Below are 15,239 nucleotides of genomic sequence, written 5' to 3' on the forward strand. Positions count from 1 at the left end.
CCATCCGCCACCGTTGTTCCATCCGCCGCCCTGTTGGTATAGTGTTAGCTATCTCGGTCATTGTTAGATCTGAAGGCTGGGTAAGGGCATACTCCTCCGTAACCACCACGGCCGCCGCCGCCATAGCCGCCTCCGTAGCCACCTCGGCCGCCACCGCCGTAGCCGCCTCCGTAGCCACCTCGACCGCCACCGCCGTAACCTCCGTAGCCACCTCGGCCACCGCCGCCGTAGCCACCTCCGTAGCCACCTCGGCCACCGCCGCCGTAGCCACCTCCGTAGCCACCTCGGCCGCCACCGCCGTAACCTCCGTAGCCACCTCGGCCGCCACCGCCGTAACCTCCGTAGCCACCTCGGCCACCGCCTCCGTAACCACCTCGGCCGCCACCGCCGTAGCCACCTCGGCCACCGCCTCCGTAACCACCTCGGCCGCCACCGCCGTAGCCACCTCGGCCACCGCCTCCGTAACCACCTCGGCCACCACCACCTCGGCCACCGCCACCGTAGCCGCCGCCTCCGCCTCGACCGCCGCCACCATAGCCGCCGCCTCCACCTCGGCCACCGCCACCTCGGCCACCGCCACCATAGCCGCCGACTCCGCCGCGGCCACCGCCGCCACGACCGCCGCCTCCGCCTCGGCCGCCGCCTCCACCACGACCGCCGCCTCCACCGCGACCGCCGCCTCCGCCGCGGCCACCGCCTCCGCCACGGCCGCCGCCTCCGCCTCGGCCTCCGCCTCCACCGCGTCCGCCGCCTCCACCGCGTCCACCACCTCCCCCTCTTGCACCGCTGCCGCCTCCACCACGGCCGCCGCCTCCACCACGGCCGCCGCCTCCACCACGACCGCCGCCTCCTCCACGACCGCCGCCTCCTCCACGACCGCCGCCTCCGCCACGACCGCCACCTCCGCCACGGCCTCCGCCTCCGCCACGGCCGCCGCCTCCGCCACGGCCGCCGCCTCCGCCACGGCCGCCGCCACCGCCTCGGCCGCCTCCACCTCCACCACGGCCACCTCCGCCTCCACCACGACCGCCTCCACCTCCTCCCCCGCGTCCTCCTCCTCCTCCCGCTCGAGCAACGAGCTTAGTAGGCGCCTCTAAGTTGTCCCTCCTCTCCTGTGGACTAAAATATGAGTTATCTCATGTTCATCCTGGGGGCTTATCCGGAACTTACAAGAGAAGCTGAAAAGTCGGTTTCCGCCTCATCGCGACGGCGGCAGTAGCGGCGGTATTCGTCGTTGCTGTTGCTCTCACGGAGGCGGCGGCAGTAGCGGCGGTACTCATCGGATTCGTCGCGGCGCTCCTGTGGATTCAATGTTAGCCATTTCGGTTATTGCTTTCCGAGGCCTAGCCGAAAACGTACAACGAAAGCCGTGAAGTCGACATCCTCGCCCTCGCGGCGGCGGCGGCGGCGCCAGTCGTCGTCAGAGTTATCTTGCTGCATCTGTGAGTGCAAAGTCAGCTATCATGTTTCCAGTAGATATTGTAGGATGGAGCATACGGCAAAGTCTTCCGTCTTCTTCTTCTTGCCATCATCCTCAGATCTCACTTCCTTCTTCTTCTTGCCATCATCAGCCTCAGACTTCTTCTTCTTGCCGTCGTCAGCGTCAGACTTCTTCTTCTTGCCATCATCCTCGGATCTGGCTTCCTTCTTCTTCTTGCCATCATCAGCCTCAGACTTCTTCTTCTTGCCGTCGTCAGCGTCAGACTTCTTCTTCTTCCCATCATCCTCAGACCTGGCTTCCTTCTTCTTCTTGCCATCATCAGCGTCAGACTTCTTCTTCTTGCCGTCGTCAGCGTCAGACTTCTTCTTCTTGCCGTCATCCTCGGATCTGGCTTCCTTCTTCTTCTTGCCGTCATCAGCGTCGGACTTCTTCTTCTTGCCGTCATCAGCGTCGGACTTCTTCTTCTTGCCGTCATCAGCGTCGGACTTCTTCTTCTTGCCATCATCCTCAGATCTCACTTCCTTCTTCTTCTTGCCGTCATCAGCGTCGGACTTCTTCTTCTTGCCGTCATCAGCGTCAGACTTCTTCTTCTTGCCATCATCCTCAGACCTGGCTTCCTTCTTCTTCTTGCCATCATCAGCCTCAGACTTCTTCTTCTTGCCGTCATCAGCGTCGGACTTCTTCTTCTTGCCATCATCCTCAGATCTGGCTTCCTTCTTCTTGCCGTCATCAGCGTCGGACTTCTTCTTCTTGCCGTCGTCAACTTCGGCCTCGCCAAAGCGTCGACGGCGGCGCCATTCATCGTCAGCATCGTCGCGTCGCTCCTGTGGATTCACTATTAGTCTTGTTGGTTGCTACTTGTGAGAGGTGTAGTTGTAACATACGATGAAGTCGGAGAAGTCTTGGGGGTTGCCTCCACGTTTCCAACCCTCGTCAAGTCCCTGTGAATGCAATGTTAGTCATCCCAGATGTCACTTTTGGGTCCTAGTTTGGACATACGGCGAAGTCTTCCTTCTTCTTCTTGCCGTCGTCGCCCTCTACGTCGCCGAAACGACGTCGGCGGCGGCGCCAATCATCGTCAGCATCGTCACGCCGGTTCTATAGATTGAATGTTAGCCGTCTGGGTTAATACTTCTAAAATGCGCGGTTGAAAACATACGATGAAGGCGGTGAAGTCCTCAGCGAGAAAGGCTTCGTTCTGTCATAGTTCAAAGTTAGCCCTGATCGTTTTTCACAGTATGATACTGATCCTGAAATCACTAACCTCGGCCAAGTCTCGGGCATCGAGAGCAGGCTGAACCGCGGGAGCAGCCAAGGCAACGCTGGCGGAGATGGCAGCGCCAACGGTGAAGATGGTATCGAAACGCGGGACGATCATTTTGAAAAGCTTGGTATGCTTGTGTTGAGTATGTTTCCTTGGTATTCGATGTCTGAGGCGTTGGTGAGGAGCTGATAGTTGCAGAAGAAGGGACTTGGCAGCCTACTTATAGTGATGTATCTACAATCTATTCTGGTAGTTTCTGTGAGGCCGACTATACACGATCTCAATGGCCCCGAACATACGAGATCATCGTTTACCATAGTTCATGTGAGTCCCCGAGATCTATGAGAGGTGAGTCATCATCTTGCCGCGCACTTCATTGACTTCAGCAGAAAGTTTGGACAGGAGGTGTTACTACTAGTCGAGGAGAAAGATCTCGCACTTGAGAGAAGGCGTAGGGAAGGGTGGCGAGGAACAAGCATGTGTTCACCACGCAACACGTGGGACCACACCACCAATTCGGTTAAACTACCGTTTGGAGGTTTCCGGATACAAGCCCAAAGGCCGTGTAACATGGATTCAGATGTGAAGAAGCTTATCCAAAGTTGTCGTTATCGTTGGCAGATTTCCGAAACAGCACTTTTCTTTGCAAGAGATGCCCAACGTCTCATTTTGGCCAAATATTTTGCAAAGTTGTCGCGGCGAAGGGACATCAGCGTTGAACCGGCAAGACGAGGTCTGCTCCCATCATGGAAGCGGTTGAAACCACGCGGAATTCTCACTGCAAAGAACAGCAGATCCATCAGAGTTGTTGACTAATGTGTGTTTCTGTGTCACTGATGGTAAATGTCGACAGAGTCACGCTAACTCGTTGGAATGCGGGTTTGGGTACGTCCTGAACGTGTGGAGTAGGAATCTTCGGACTAACACGTTCGAACGAATCGGACAACTAACCCAATCAACCAGACGGGTACGCGACACTCAGCATGCCAAGGACTGTAATCTTAGTTGCTCGATCCGCGGTGCCGATTTTCCAGAAGCAAGCCCTGGCTTGACGTCGGCTGTTCTTGCTTACGGTTTTCATCAGACGAGGTTTTAGTTTGAACCTCATCGGCCTTGCTGATCTAACCGACTCGACACCATTTTGCCATTGCGGGAGTATGCTCGGCTGTGATTAGCTGGCGGAGGAAGATGAAACAATCCCCTGGGAGGCGACGCGGCAAATCATGCTAACGGCATGACGCCGTAGTCACCTAGTGTGATCCGATGGAGAATGGGGCTTACCGCGGACCTCAGCAGAGTTTACGAGAATAAGTGCCGGATGTAGGGGTGATGGGCTTAAGAGAGGAGACGAACCTTGCGCGACTCCGCGTGCCTGGTTCGGGTTGCCTTGACTACTACTACTTTAATTGCTTATCTCCCCACTTGATGACAGACTGGGATGCAAACCTACTTAGTCACTTGGCGCAAAAATAGTAACCGTATTTTTAACCATATTACCATCACATGCGTTATTTTACGGCCCAACGCAGGACGAGATGCCCCAATCCCGCCCTTGCGAATGCAGAATCTCATTCCAGACGAACTTTATGAGGACCTTCAGTGGTCAAAATTGTTGCATTGATGCCCGTCGAGGACTTGAAAAGAGCGAGTTAGACGATACTCCCGTCGGGAAGCAGGTTGCATCACTGTCTGATAGGGCACGTATCATGGCACTTATCACTGGGAAACAGTCACACAGACGTACGAGGGGGCATGATCTATGGTCGCCATTGGAGGAATGAGTGAGTGTGTGTGGTTTGTGCTCCGGTGCCGCTGCGGATAACTATAGCTTGGCTATCAAAAAAACCCGCCATCGACTATCAGCAACTAAGAGTCATCATATGACAGAGACGCCGTCTTGCAGAGACCAAATAAAAATAGGTATTGTTTCAACTCCTTTGTTCAAATTGTTTTCTGGACTGTGTCATGAAAGATGATGTGCATGCCCGGAAATTTCCGCAAGCTGACTACAGCAAACCTTCTTGACTTGAGTCATGGTGTCTCGCGCAACCTGACCATACTCTCGATATCAAGGAAGGTGAAATAAGAACAATTGTCATCATTCACATCCAAGATGGCCTGGTCCGAGCCTGTCGGTTTTGTTCCTTTCCACAAATTACGGTGAATACAGCCACTTTCGATACCACCACATGGTGCTTTTAACTGTTCATCATAACACCAGCGATAGAAGGTTGGACCGCAGACCCAAGGTAACCGGAGTTGAGTGGGCTTTACTTGGTCCATTCACCAGCTGAAACATCATCCCTTGAAAGCAGCCGCTCGATAACCATGGTAGTTTTCAAAGGCCGTATTTGGAATTGAGCGAGAAACGTAGCGGCGGATACCCAGGATATTATTACTACTCCAGGAGATAAGTTGTATGGCTTGCGGCAGCTGCAGGAAGTGGGTTAAGAACAATGATTAATATTATTGATGAACGAGCAGCCCGGATAGGTGTATCACGGTCTAGCAAGGCGGCCTGGTTTGCCCAGAATATTTGCTGGCAAGAGATGCCACGGATTAAACAGTCTTGTATATCTCTGCGCTCCACTGGACGCATCTACAAAGCCTAGGAACTTCTCCTCCCGTAGGGCTCGAACGGGAACAGCGCCGAAACGCCCGCCATGAGGCCAAAAAGTGCCGCACACACATAGAGAGGCACCGCCGTTGATGTGTTACCAGACGTAGCCACGAAGGCGGAGACGATTCCCATGAGACGATTGAAGGCGACTGCAATGCCGTTACCCGTGGCACGGTGCGCTGACGGGAACACCTCGACCGTGTACGCGTACAGAGTGCCGTAGTAGATATTGATGCAGCATGCTAGTTTTCGCAGATTGTTAGGCTCTGGCATCTGCGACGACTGCCGGGCTTGGCAAGGCCACTCACCAATCGCGCAGCTAAGGCCGACGTTTTGATCAGCTGTCTTCACCGCAGTGTACGCAAAGAAGAGCGCCATCGACAAGAGGGCGCCGATGACCATTGTGTATTTCCGGCCGACATGGGGGAGGTTGGCCAAACAGCCGGCAATGATCGGGCCCGGTATTCCAGATATGTTGGTCAACGTAAAGTTTCGCCATGTCTCGTACGGCGTCTCCACGTTGTTGGGGACTCTAGTCTCGAGGTAAGAGCTGATGGCGGTTAGATCAGTGTCATTCACACGAAGCTCATGTCACTGTACTCACGGGAGGAAGACGTAAAAGAGGGGGTACGCGAGACCGATCAACGTCCACGACAGCCACACCATGGTGGTGCTGAGAGCCATTTTCCTGGTCACGAAAAGGCCCTTGACGTGGAAGACGAGCTCGTTCAGCACGAACTTGGACGTGTGCCTGTCCTGGCCCGCGTTCTTCAACTTACCGCACGCCGCGAGCTTCTCTTCCGTGAGCGAGCACTCTCTTCCGTACTTTTGGGCCATTTGCTGGTAATTGCGCACGAGGTCCGCGTCTCGGCCCACGCTAAGGAGATACTTGGGGGTCTCCTTCAAGCGTATGACGGTCACTCGCAAGACGGAGGTGAGAAAGACCAAGGCGCCAGCCGTGAACGAGACGTATCGCCAACCGGGGTTGTTGGACCAGTTGCAGCTCTGCCCCTCCGTACAGTTCCATCGGTTCTGAGCTTCGAGTCCACTGTTAGCTACCCCGGCCGAACAAGCGGTCGCTGACCACGGTGTGTAACATACTCAAGAACCCCCAGGCAATGAAGCCTGTCAATGCCTGTCCGAACCCCCACCAGAGCGCGAGGGCCGTCACCGCCCACTGCTTGTTGCTGGGCAGGAACTCGAGGAAGACGGTCGGGTCAAGGACCAGGTTGCCGCCGGCGCCGAAGCCCCCGAGCGCGACGAAGAAGGCCCAGGCCGGCAGGTTGGGGCTGGCGCCCGACACGATCGTCGCGAGCGAGGTAATGAGCAGCGTGACGTTGAACGCGATCCTCCGCCCGACGATGTCCGCGCCGAAGCCCCAGAAGATGGCGCCGATCAGCAGTCCCACGTACAGCGCGACGGTGCCGGCGTTCCGGTAGGTCGACGACGTCGCCAGCTCGAGGAACGCGCCCGTGTTGGTGACGGACTGGACGAGGGCGATCAAGGAGTCGACGGCGTAGCCGAAGCCGTTGAGGACGAAGAGCTTCCAGTGGAACGGCGTCCAGCCGATCTGGTCGTTGGCCTTTTGATAAGTCAGTCCCGTTCTTCGCGGTCAATTGAGCCACACGTGAGAGGAGATGCGATCTACCGTCCCCGGGGTTTTGGGCTGTGAAGGCAACGGCTCCTAGAGTGGTTTTCTCTTGCAGATATATGTGTGTATGTGTGCGTGTGTGTATTTCATACGTCATTGACGAGGCGCATTTTCCTCGCCAGCACGGGGTCCTCGCCCTCGTTTGCCAAGATGTCCTTGAGCGAGCTGACGGAGCTGTCTTCGATGTCGGACTTCGGCGCCGGCGCGTCAGAGTCGAGCGTCTTCTTCTGCACCGCCGGGTCCTGCATGGTCGATTCTGTGGTCTGTCGCATTGTATGCATGCTTGGCCCTTTGAGGGAGAAGAGACAAGAAGTCCGGCTGCGCGCTTGAATGTCGTAGATGTAGGACGTAAGGAACCGAATCGGACGAGAAAAGGTCCGAGTACACCTCATGAGACTGCGGGGGGGGGGAGGGCGGTGGCACGCCATCAGAACGAGCCTCAAGCAAATGTCGCATTCGAACAGGCGTTGGCGCAGGGATAGTGTCCACTATTGTACATTTGGGGCCCTGGTAACTGATGCTATCCACATATTGTACTCTGCTGGTGAAATTCTTGTCCGATCATTATAGCAATGAAGTTGCATATCATCACGGCCTGGTTACAGCTTCTTATCCAACCCGGCCTGCCATAGGCTCGCAGGGGAGAACCCCTCCCACCGCTGTGGAACATAACTCCACTGCACAATCTTAGTTGCTAGGGCAGAGATCTCGGCTGGCTTGGAACGAACAGTATTGACGCCGTCTGATTGGATGCTGAAGGCAAGGCATCGCTCGTCACCACTCTCGATGAAACGTCCCCCCCCATTATGCTCGGACCTGGAATCCCACTCACCAACGACGTAGACCATGGACAGCCCACGTGCGAGGGGGAAGAAGAGACGATGGGGCGGGTGAGTTTGTCAAGCTTCATTTTCGGAATCCTTGTCAGTACGGATATACGTGCGCGCCGAGCGGCTGCTTTTTGTCGAATGAGCGTGCGCCGGAGAAGGAAAATCCACAAAGCCGGCTAGATAAGGTTTGGACGAAGAGGGCATGCTTTTGGTCACGAGTTTTCCGGCGAGCCCGGACACGGAGGTCTAACCCCCGAAAACCCCGGAGGGCCGCCGAGAACGGTGGGGCTGCTCGTAGCGATTCCGGCCTCTGGACCTTCGGCCTCCCGTCTCCACTTTTCGCGCCGTTCATAGCCGGTGCCGTGGACGGAGGCTTGATAGTCGACGGATGGAGATGGCTCCCGTGGACTTGGAGCAACTGTTTGGGTTTAAACACCCGAGACTCCCATTGTCTGCTGGTTTCGCATAGCAGTCGAAGCGACTCAAGCTGGTGGTGGGACAGCATCTACGCGACGCTCAATCTCTTGTCGAACCGCTCTTTGCATTCACATGGGTGACGAACTAGTAACATAGAAGCCACCCGTGTTTGAATGTCTTTTTGTCCATGAGTGACTATCTTTGCATTAGCGATCATCAATCCGATCAAGCTGGCTGTTGGAGGCAGATTGTTCGCACACCAGACTCACGAGTTGTGACGGCAGCGACGGCAATCCCGCATCCACCCAATACCTCCCTCTACATCTTGGAATTTCTCCTGGAACAGGGGATCGATTATGAGGGAGCTTCGACGGTTCACAGCAGTCAGGCCATCGCTTCACTTGCTCCACCAGAATGCCAACTCCAAAGTCGTTGGTATAGATGGTGGCTAATAAGGCTGACGACGTTGGCTTCTTTTTCCCACCAACCCGGCGGCCGGTTATTTCTGGGATACGATAAGATCTCGTCTTTCAAATTTGAGTCTTACCCCCAAAGTCGCGGATGGTGCCACGCCGGTCAAAGGGACCTACCTCATTGGTGGCCTCGATCAATGAGGGCAGGGTGCTTGATCAGCCTGCGATCAGGCCAGTGGGGGGACATACAAAAGCCAGGGCGTGGCAGTTTGTCGGCCGAAAAGATCATCGATGAGTATCCGCGTAGATCACACTGCATGGCTCAACCCCAAACCCAAAGGGTCGATCTTCCCAGGGTTGGTAAAGATTAGTAAGAGACGACCTGCAAGGACAACAGTCAACGCCCGTGGGATGGATGGTCAGCATTTGGCCGTTGCTCTCGGCCTGTCTCTCTGCACGTAATCGTGCTGCACATGGCCATCACAAGGATGCGAGAGTGGAAGACGAATGCTGCATCTCAGCATACACCAAAATCATAGTGATGCAACCACTGCAGCTCCAAGTACGCCAAGCCTCCATCATCCCAAATCGGTTTGGGGCGAAGCCCGGCTGACAAGAGGCGAATCTGTCAACAGCCCGGCCACTATTAATTTACCGAATAACCTAGTAGCGCACTAGACTGTTCTGTCATCCCATAATGCGGGCGTGGAAAGCAGGCGGCGCCAGGACGAATTGAAGACCATTTCAGTTTGGGATTGGGCGGGACGACAAGCGCGCAGCCAACTCCGGGTCGGGCCTAAGTCAAACTCAAAGAACTGCCACTCCGTTGGAAGAGAGGGGAGATGTATTAGATGCCGTGACACTTAAACCGAGGCGCCTTTGTGTGATAAAGAGCACCGACCTCGAGGACTGAGTCTAGATTCAGTATCTGATCTATTCGAACAGGAACGAAAGAAACCCTGAAGGGTCCAGAACAATTGCCTGTTCCGCCCTGTCCTGACACTAAAACGTGCAAACCGGACCGGATCCCCCGTCAACTCAAAGGCGGAAGCTGTTCGCATTTGCAACGTCCATTCCCATGAATACGAAGGCGAGAGGTGTGACAGCCCACGGGATCCTTGGCTAGGCCAATTATATGGATGTCCCCCATGCATCATCACCCCCCTGTAGGGAGATTGAAGCTCGGCCTGCTAGTAGGGCCCGAAAGCCGCAGGAGAGCTCATCCGCAGGCTGTGCTCCCTTGGCTTTCCCCCCTTGTTGGCTATGGGACTGGAACAACCAGGCTTCAGTTTCCGTCTTCCCCTTCCCCCAGACCATCGTACGAATCACATCGCAGACCGGCGTGGACCGCAGTGCCGGATCATAAATATATGGCATTTCGAAAGCTTAGCTGCATGCAACTGGGCAGCCATCATCCATGCCACAAGACACAAGGCTCAAGAATGCTCATTTTCCACCCCTTCCCCCGCACACCCTCCTCCATCTGCCCGCATCTCGCTTGTTTCCCGCCTAAAAGATGATAGTTCCCTTGCCGGCTGTGTGCCTCTTTACCGGATCAGAGCCACGCCGTCCAGAAGAGCTGCGCTAGAGCAAAGTTGGCTTGGTTATGGCTTGAGGAGGGGTGTGGTAGTAGCTGACTCAGAATCCCGTCCCTTTGATTCTCTACTATTGCCACCTCTCATTCAAGTTCCTCTTAGCATCCGTTTTTGGACCGGCGCGTGCCATTTCTGTTGAAATTGTTGGCACCTCCCTTGCCTGTCAGTTCGTCCCATCCGAGTCTCCCTGTCTCCCTCGTTCTCCACCACATCCCGCAACGTTAAACTATTCAAACGGCCAGAATCCACATTCTGCGAAAGACTCGAGGAATTGGAACGGGCCGTTTTCAGTCAAGGCGCAGCAGCAGCAGCAGCAGCGGCGGCGGCGGCGGCAAGGTGGCTGGTTGGCTTCCCCCTCTTAAAGACTGACGAGGCTATTTTATAAACTCAAATCGACACCACACAACGAAAGCAAAGGACCGTCGCTACGCCGCGGGAGAGAGAGAGAGAGAGAGAGAGAGAGAGAGAGAGAGAGAGAGAGAGAGTGTGTGTGTGTGAGTGAGAGAGCGTTTTTCAACCTACAAAAACACCATGCCAGCGCCGGCATAACGGCCTTCGTTGCCGCCACCGAGCAGCCCTCCAAAACAGAACGACCGACCCTGCAAGTTCGACAGAAGTCATGTCATCGGACGTGGCATTCGACCTAGTCACGGCCGGCGTCTGCTCCGCCCTCATCCTCATACGCTGCGGGTACCGCCTGTTATGGCGGTGCAGAGTCCACGCATCCTGCCACCGGACATGGCACGCCGACGATGCCTATATGGCCTTTGCCCTCGTCCCGCTCATCGGCCGCACGGCCTGCATCTCCGTCTCCTTCATGCTCAACCCGACACACACATACGGTCCCGCCACCGAGGGGCAAGCGGCCGCGCGCGGCCTCACCCTCGAGAAGCTGGCCGAGTATTACGTCGTCTCGCACAAGTTGATTATCCCGGCGCGGATATTCTACGCTCTGTTGTATGTTGCTGGCGAACCGCGCGCCCATCGCAGCTCGCTGACTCACTTGTCCGTCTCAGCCTATGGTCGTTGAAGCTCTGCTTGCTCAACTTCTACTCCCGATTCGTCGATGTTTTCCATTGGGGCAAAGCCGCCACCACGGCCCTCTGGTGGTTCATCGTCGTTACATTTTTTGTTATTCTGATACCCACCCTCGCGGAATGCCGGCCACTAGATTTGTGGGTTCCTCCACCTCGCCTTATTGCATGTGCTTCTTCTAAATATCCTTGCAGGATGTGGTCTCCTGATCCTTCTGGTGCCAGTATGTTTGTCGCCACTGCTGCCATGTGCAGTCAAACTAACGTGGCTACTTAGATACCTGTCACCGAGCGCTGGGAAACCTGATCACAATGGCCGTTTTCAACATCATCACCGATATCGCTCTCATCATCTTCCCATTTCCCATCCTGCGGCACATCAAGCTTGATGGCAAGGCGTAGGCGAAGCCTCCACGCGGCGAGATTCTCGGCCTTGATACTGACATGTCCGCAGAAAGGCGCAACTCATCCTCTTTTTCAGCATCGCAGGCCTCATTGTTGCTATTACTGTCATGCGACTGCCCATGATACTAAACCAGGCGGTATCGCAGAGGTCTCGCTCCATGGTAGGCGACCCCCGTGGCGTTGCTACAAACAGACTAAAAAGCTAACGGATTTCCGTCAGTGGGCATCCATAGAGATACTCTGCGCTTGTATCGTCGCGAACGCGGCCTTCTATTACGCGCTGTTGAAAGATTACCAGCTGGGGCACGACTCTCGCGTCGGAGGCTCGAGCCATTACGCCCAGCAGCCCGACTACTACATGCAAGCGATCCCTTCGCCCGACGCGAGCAGCGGCGCTTCGCCGTCCCGCACGCTCGAGGTGCCAGATTGTTGGGCGGTAGACAGGAGGTCCAGCAGGTCCAGCAGGTCTATTCGCATACCCACGATATCATGAATGCAATTGCCAAGTATACGGGTTCTTGTTTTTGCCGTCTAGCAGCCCATCAAGCATGGGCTACTCGTGAATGCTACGCCCCCTGCCTCTCTCGAGATCACCACCTTCGTTGCACTGTTCGTCAGCATCCACCACTTAGACTATTACGCCACTCGATGTGTTGGAGCCTGTGAAAGCCTGGAGTTAACGGATCTGGACGCCATTTGAAGTCTCAAGGCACGTCAGGTCTCTTCCCGTTGGCTATTATTTGATCAATGATCAAGAAATATGTCACGGCAACAGACTTGAAGCAATGGTGCTGCTCATCAAGGATATTGCAAAACACAAGATAAAAAGGGCGCCGAGAGGTCAAGACCTAACAGTGGATATGCATATTCACTATGACACCCCGGTGCATGCAGAAGCGCCCGTCCGTCCCGCCGTTTGCCGACGAACTAGTTGCTGACGCGACTAGGGGGGGGTTGGATGGGCGTCTATCTGTCTTGCCCCTTATGACTTTTCCTCAACCACAACCCACAAACGCGTTCTTGGTCTTATTTACGAGAACCAGGCGGAAAACTTACTTGAATTTCCGTTTGGTCCAAATCCATTCCATCTACCAACACTTTCCGCAGGGCTATATCCGGCTGCTCACGCTGCATCCTGGCGACGTGTCAGCCGAGCTTTCATGCACGCTACAGTCGACGCCGCTGGGAGCGGCACCTGAGTATGAGGCGTTTTCGTATGCCTGGGGATCCGAAGGATTCACAGATAGCCTCGCTGTCTCTTCCAGCCACGCCCCACGTAATATGCCTTCTCCAGTCCCTTCGTCGCGCCACTGAACCTCGGGTCCTCTGGATCGATGCCATCTGCATCAACCAGACCGACACCTCGGGGCGGAGCGTGCAGGTGCAGAAAATGCGGAAAATCTACATGCGCGCCCTCCGCACCGTCATCTGGCTAGGCCCGGCCACGGAGGACGGCAGCAGCGATATTGCCCTCGAGTTACTGAAGAAAATGGCCATCCACGAGAAACATATCGAGAGGGGGCATTGAATCAACGGCGAGAGAGTGGCATCAGACACCAGCTTGGAGACTGGCAATGGCCGCGCCGTACTAAACGAAATATATCCTGACAAGCAGGAGGATGAGGACAACGCGGATAGCTTCGACAATCAATCGACCCAGGGGCTATCCACCACCGTCGGAGATGATGCCGAACTTGTTACTGGTTCTTCACCAGCCTCTCTGTTTGACGGAGACACGGACGCCGATGCGGGGGGGGGGGGGGGGGGGGGGGGCAGAACTGTCCAGGGCATTCATGTCGGCGTTTGCTTGTTTGCGGGATTTTATCCGAGAATGGGTCGACGACGTCAGATGGAAGACATCCATGAACAACGATTACTACATCACCCTGGGATGTTGGAATCCCTTGGAGCGCCGGGGACGGACTCAAAGGTGGGAAAGAGGCATGATGGCCTGGCAAGACAACTACAGAGTCAGCCACATCGCCTTTGGCATTCCTATTCTTGATGAGAACACAATGTATCCCTTCTTCCAGGAACGCTACCACAGCGACTGGGCCGCCGTCGACCAGCTTCTCAGCCGTTCATGGTGGAACCGCACGTGGGTTGTTCAGGAGGTTTGGAGCGCAAGCGCGAAGTTATTGAGAACGTCGCGCCGCTACGGCGCTTCTTCATAGCAAAGAAAAGACAGCTTGCCTGCCTTGGCCCGTCCTCGGTGCAGCCCGGTGACAAGGTCTCCGTCATTGCCGGGTGCAATTTCCCCGTCTTCCTCAGAGAGAGCACCCCCGGCCCGAACGGCGAGACGGGTATGTCCGAACTGGTCGGTGAGGCCTAGGGTCAGTCTTTGCTGGAAGAACACCACACAGAAACTTGCTGACAGATATCCTAGTCGACGGCATCATGACTGGCGAGGCTATTGCGAAGATGAAGGCACCCGCCTGGTGGGAGAGGCTTGCTTGATGGCTCCCGTCGAAGGAGGTAAGGTGGCCCGAGGCAGTCAATCATTAGCAGCCGGTAAACTTGATGTACATGGACGATGAGTCGACACTTCTAGACAGTTAATGCCTCACGTTAGGATAGTCCGTTGACGGAGGCATTCCCCAGTAGATGCGTTACACTAAACAGCAAATCGAGTGGATATCGTGTTCCTCGCCCATCTCTCAGGTGCATGATCCGGGATCAAGGTGCTGATTAATGAACATTCGTTTGTGAGCGTCATCAAGGCTATGCGACGTCGAGGATCTGCTCTAGCCGTTCTTGATCTGCAGCCTACGGAACTTTTTCACAATTCAACTCAATGTTAACACATTTTCTCTCTGGGAAGTGTCAAGTTCGGATAAGGACGTTTAAAAATGATGATATAACTATGCCATATCATAAACGCTGATTTGAGGACCTTGAGAATGCACAGGTTGCTGCAGCGTCGCCTCCTGGCCCCGGCCTTCTCACCGTCCCCTTCGCCGTTCCCCGCCCCTGCTAGCCATGTCAACACTTACATGTGCGCCGGCAACCTTTGGTATCTCATTTTTTATTTCATTTTATTTTTTTGCGCGGAAATATGTCTGACCTGTGCATTTCACAGTGCTGCCAAGATAAGTGCTGATTTTTGTTGGCAGATATCGGCTTTTTATTCCATAACTTGGGGTTTTCAGGTTCTTTCAACATGAACAATGGGAGAAATTAAATAATTCGCAGACCTTTTCAACGCCTTCATATTTCATTTGGCCAGCTGGGCCATTCAAAATTCCAAAGCAATACCAGCGTAGCCAAGACGCAGCCACAATAGAAGACCGAGTGTACACCATATGGCTCCATGATGACGAAGTGGTGAGCCGCGTGATCAGCCTATCATACAATTTGCAGCTGCCACGGTTGAGGATCGCAAAGAGGCGTTCAGATTTCAAGGCACTGTGTGTCGGTCGGTTTTACAGCATTGGAAATTTCGTCGTGGATCCGGGTGGTTTCGGCAACCGGCTCCGGCTATCTCGTCACATTAACAGGTTCATCCAGAAGGGGAGCCAAGACGGGCGATGTGACAAACCGAGTTCAAACCTAGAGCCTAGGGGGTCGCG

The 15,239-nt window shown here is 55.1% G+C and overlaps 6 protein-coding genes across 6 annotated transcripts; 2 read left to right on the plus strand and 4 right to left on the minus strand.

The window, feature by feature from the left end:
- Nucleotides 1-973: 973 nt before the first annotated feature.
- On the minus strand, nucleotides 974-1,568 carry LY79DRAFT_560595 (uncharacterized protein). Its single transcript, XM_060558336.1, has 4 exons — nucleotides 1,498-1,568; nucleotides 1,360-1,440; nucleotides 1,171-1,299; nucleotides 974-1,119 (listed from the first exon to the last, which is right to left on the minus strand). The coding sequence occupies exons 2-4, from the start codon at nucleotides 1,438-1,440 to the stop codon at nucleotides 1,081-1,083; spliced, it is 249 nt and encodes an 82-aa protein (XP_060411863.1). The 5' UTR covers nucleotides 1,498-1,568; the 3' UTR covers nucleotides 974-1,080.
- LY79DRAFT_295337 (uncharacterized protein) lies at nucleotides 1,364-2,967 on the minus strand. The gene is made up of 8 exons (XM_060552237.1): nucleotides 2,926-2,967; nucleotides 2,706-2,871; nucleotides 2,601-2,639; nucleotides 2,441-2,539; nucleotides 2,326-2,382; nucleotides 1,610-2,265; nucleotides 1,498-1,554; nucleotides 1,364-1,440 (listed from the first exon to the last, which is right to left on the minus strand). The coding sequence occupies exons 2-7, from the start codon at nucleotides 2,817-2,819 to the stop codon at nucleotides 1,542-1,544; spliced, it is 978 nt and encodes a 325-aa protein (XP_060411864.1). The 5' UTR covers nucleotides 2,820-2,871; nucleotides 2,926-2,967; the 3' UTR covers nucleotides 1,364-1,440; nucleotides 1,498-1,541.
- Nucleotides 2,968-5,125: 2,158 nt separating this feature from the next.
- Nucleotides 5,126-7,257, minus strand: LY79DRAFT_636357 (hexose transporter; the record flags this gene model as incomplete). The annotated part of the gene is made up of 5 exons (XM_060562270.1): nucleotides 5,126-5,567; nucleotides 5,634-5,875; nucleotides 5,930-6,362; nucleotides 6,427-6,907; nucleotides 7,069-7,257. The coding sequence occupies 5 exons, from the start codon at nucleotides 7,255-7,257 to the stop codon at nucleotides 5,314-5,316; spliced, it is 1,599 nt and encodes a 532-aa protein (XP_060411865.1). The 3' UTR covers nucleotides 5,126-5,313.
- Nucleotides 7,258-7,626: 369 nt separating this feature from the next.
- On the minus strand, nucleotides 7,627-8,418 carry LY79DRAFT_295412 (uncharacterized protein). Its single transcript, XM_060552238.1, has 2 exons — nucleotides 7,705-8,418; nucleotides 7,627-7,653 (listed from the first exon to the last, which is right to left on the minus strand). Exon 1 carries the CDS (start codon nucleotides 8,309-8,311, stop codon nucleotides 7,901-7,903), a length of 411 nt encoding a protein of 136 aa, XP_060411866.1. The 5' UTR covers nucleotides 8,312-8,418; the 3' UTR covers nucleotides 7,627-7,653; nucleotides 7,705-7,900.
- A 2,192-nt stretch (nucleotides 8,419-10,610) lies between these two features.
- On the plus strand, nucleotides 10,611-12,353 carry LY79DRAFT_295440 (uncharacterized protein). Its single transcript, XM_060552239.1, has 5 exons — nucleotides 10,611-11,188; nucleotides 11,248-11,489; nucleotides 11,543-11,663; nucleotides 11,720-11,831; nucleotides 11,891-12,353. Exons 1-5 carry the CDS (start codon nucleotides 10,851-10,853, stop codon nucleotides 12,161-12,163), a joined length of 1,086 nt encoding a protein of 361 aa, XP_060411867.1. The 5' UTR covers nucleotides 10,611-10,850; the 3' UTR covers nucleotides 12,164-12,353.
- Nucleotides 12,354-13,442: 1,089 nt separating this feature from the next.
- On the plus strand, nucleotides 13,443-14,321 carry LY79DRAFT_560614 (uncharacterized protein). Its single transcript, XM_060558337.1, has one exon. The coding sequence runs from the start codon at nucleotides 13,464-13,466 to the stop codon at nucleotides 13,842-13,844; it is 381 nt and encodes a 126-aa protein (XP_060411868.1). The 5' UTR covers nucleotides 13,443-13,463; the 3' UTR covers nucleotides 13,845-14,321.
- Nucleotides 14,322-15,239: the final 918 nt, after the last annotated feature.

Source organism: Colletotrichum navitas (assembly GCF_030913465.1).
Source record: "Colletotrichum navitas strain CBS 125086 chromosome Unknown LY79scaffold_51, whole genome shotgun sequence".
NCBI classification, from domain to species: Eukaryota; Fungi; Ascomycota; class Sordariomycetes; order Glomerellales; family Glomerellaceae; genus Colletotrichum; species Colletotrichum navitas.

Excerpts from the sequence above, each read along its gene's own strand:
- LY79DRAFT_295412 (XM_060552238.1), bottom strand. The coding sequence starts at position 8,311 with ATGCTGTCCCACCACCAGCTTGAGTCGCTTCGACTGCTATGCGAAACC.
- LY79DRAFT_295337 (XM_060552237.1), bottom strand. The coding sequence starts at position 2,819 with ATGATCGTCCCGCGTTTCGATACCATCTTCACCGTTGGCGCTGCCATC. Across the intron at positions 2,640-2,705 it reads ATGCCCGAGACTTGGCCGAG|AACGAAGCCTTTCTCGCTGA; the intron begins GTTAGTGATTTC and ends GAACTATGACAG. Across the intron at positions 2,266-2,325 it reads AAGACTTCTCCGACTTCATC|GAGCGACGCGACGATGCTGA; the intron begins GTATGTTACAAC and ends GTGAATCCACAG.
- LY79DRAFT_560614 (XM_060558337.1), top strand. The coding sequence starts at position 13,464 with ATGTCGGCGTTTGCTTGTTTGCGGGATTTTATCCGAGAATGGGTCGAC.
- LY79DRAFT_295440 (XM_060552239.1), top strand. The coding sequence starts at position 10,851 with ATGTCATCGGACGTGGCATTCGACCTAGTCACGGCCGGCGTCTGCTCC. Across the intron at positions 11,189-11,247 it reads CGGATATTCTACGCTCTGTT|CCTATGGTCGTTGAAGCTCT; the intron begins GTATGTTGCTGG and ends TGTCCGTCTCAG. Across the intron at positions 11,664-11,719 it reads ATCAAGCTTGATGGCAAGGC|AAAGGCGCAACTCATCCTCT; the intron begins GTAGGCGAAGCC and ends ACATGTCCGCAG.
- LY79DRAFT_560595 (XM_060558336.1), bottom strand. The coding sequence starts at position 1,440 with ATGCAGCAAGATAACTCTGACGACGACTGGCGCCGCCGCCGCCGCCGC. Across the intron at positions 1,300-1,359 it reads TCGACTTCACGGCTTTCGTT|GAGCGCCGCGACGAATCCGA; the intron begins GTACGTTTTCGG and ends TTGAATCCACAG. Across the intron at positions 1,120-1,170 it reads CCGACTTTTCAGCTTCTCTT|TCCACAGGAGAGGAGGGACA; the intron begins GTAAGTTCCGGA and ends CTCATATTTTAG.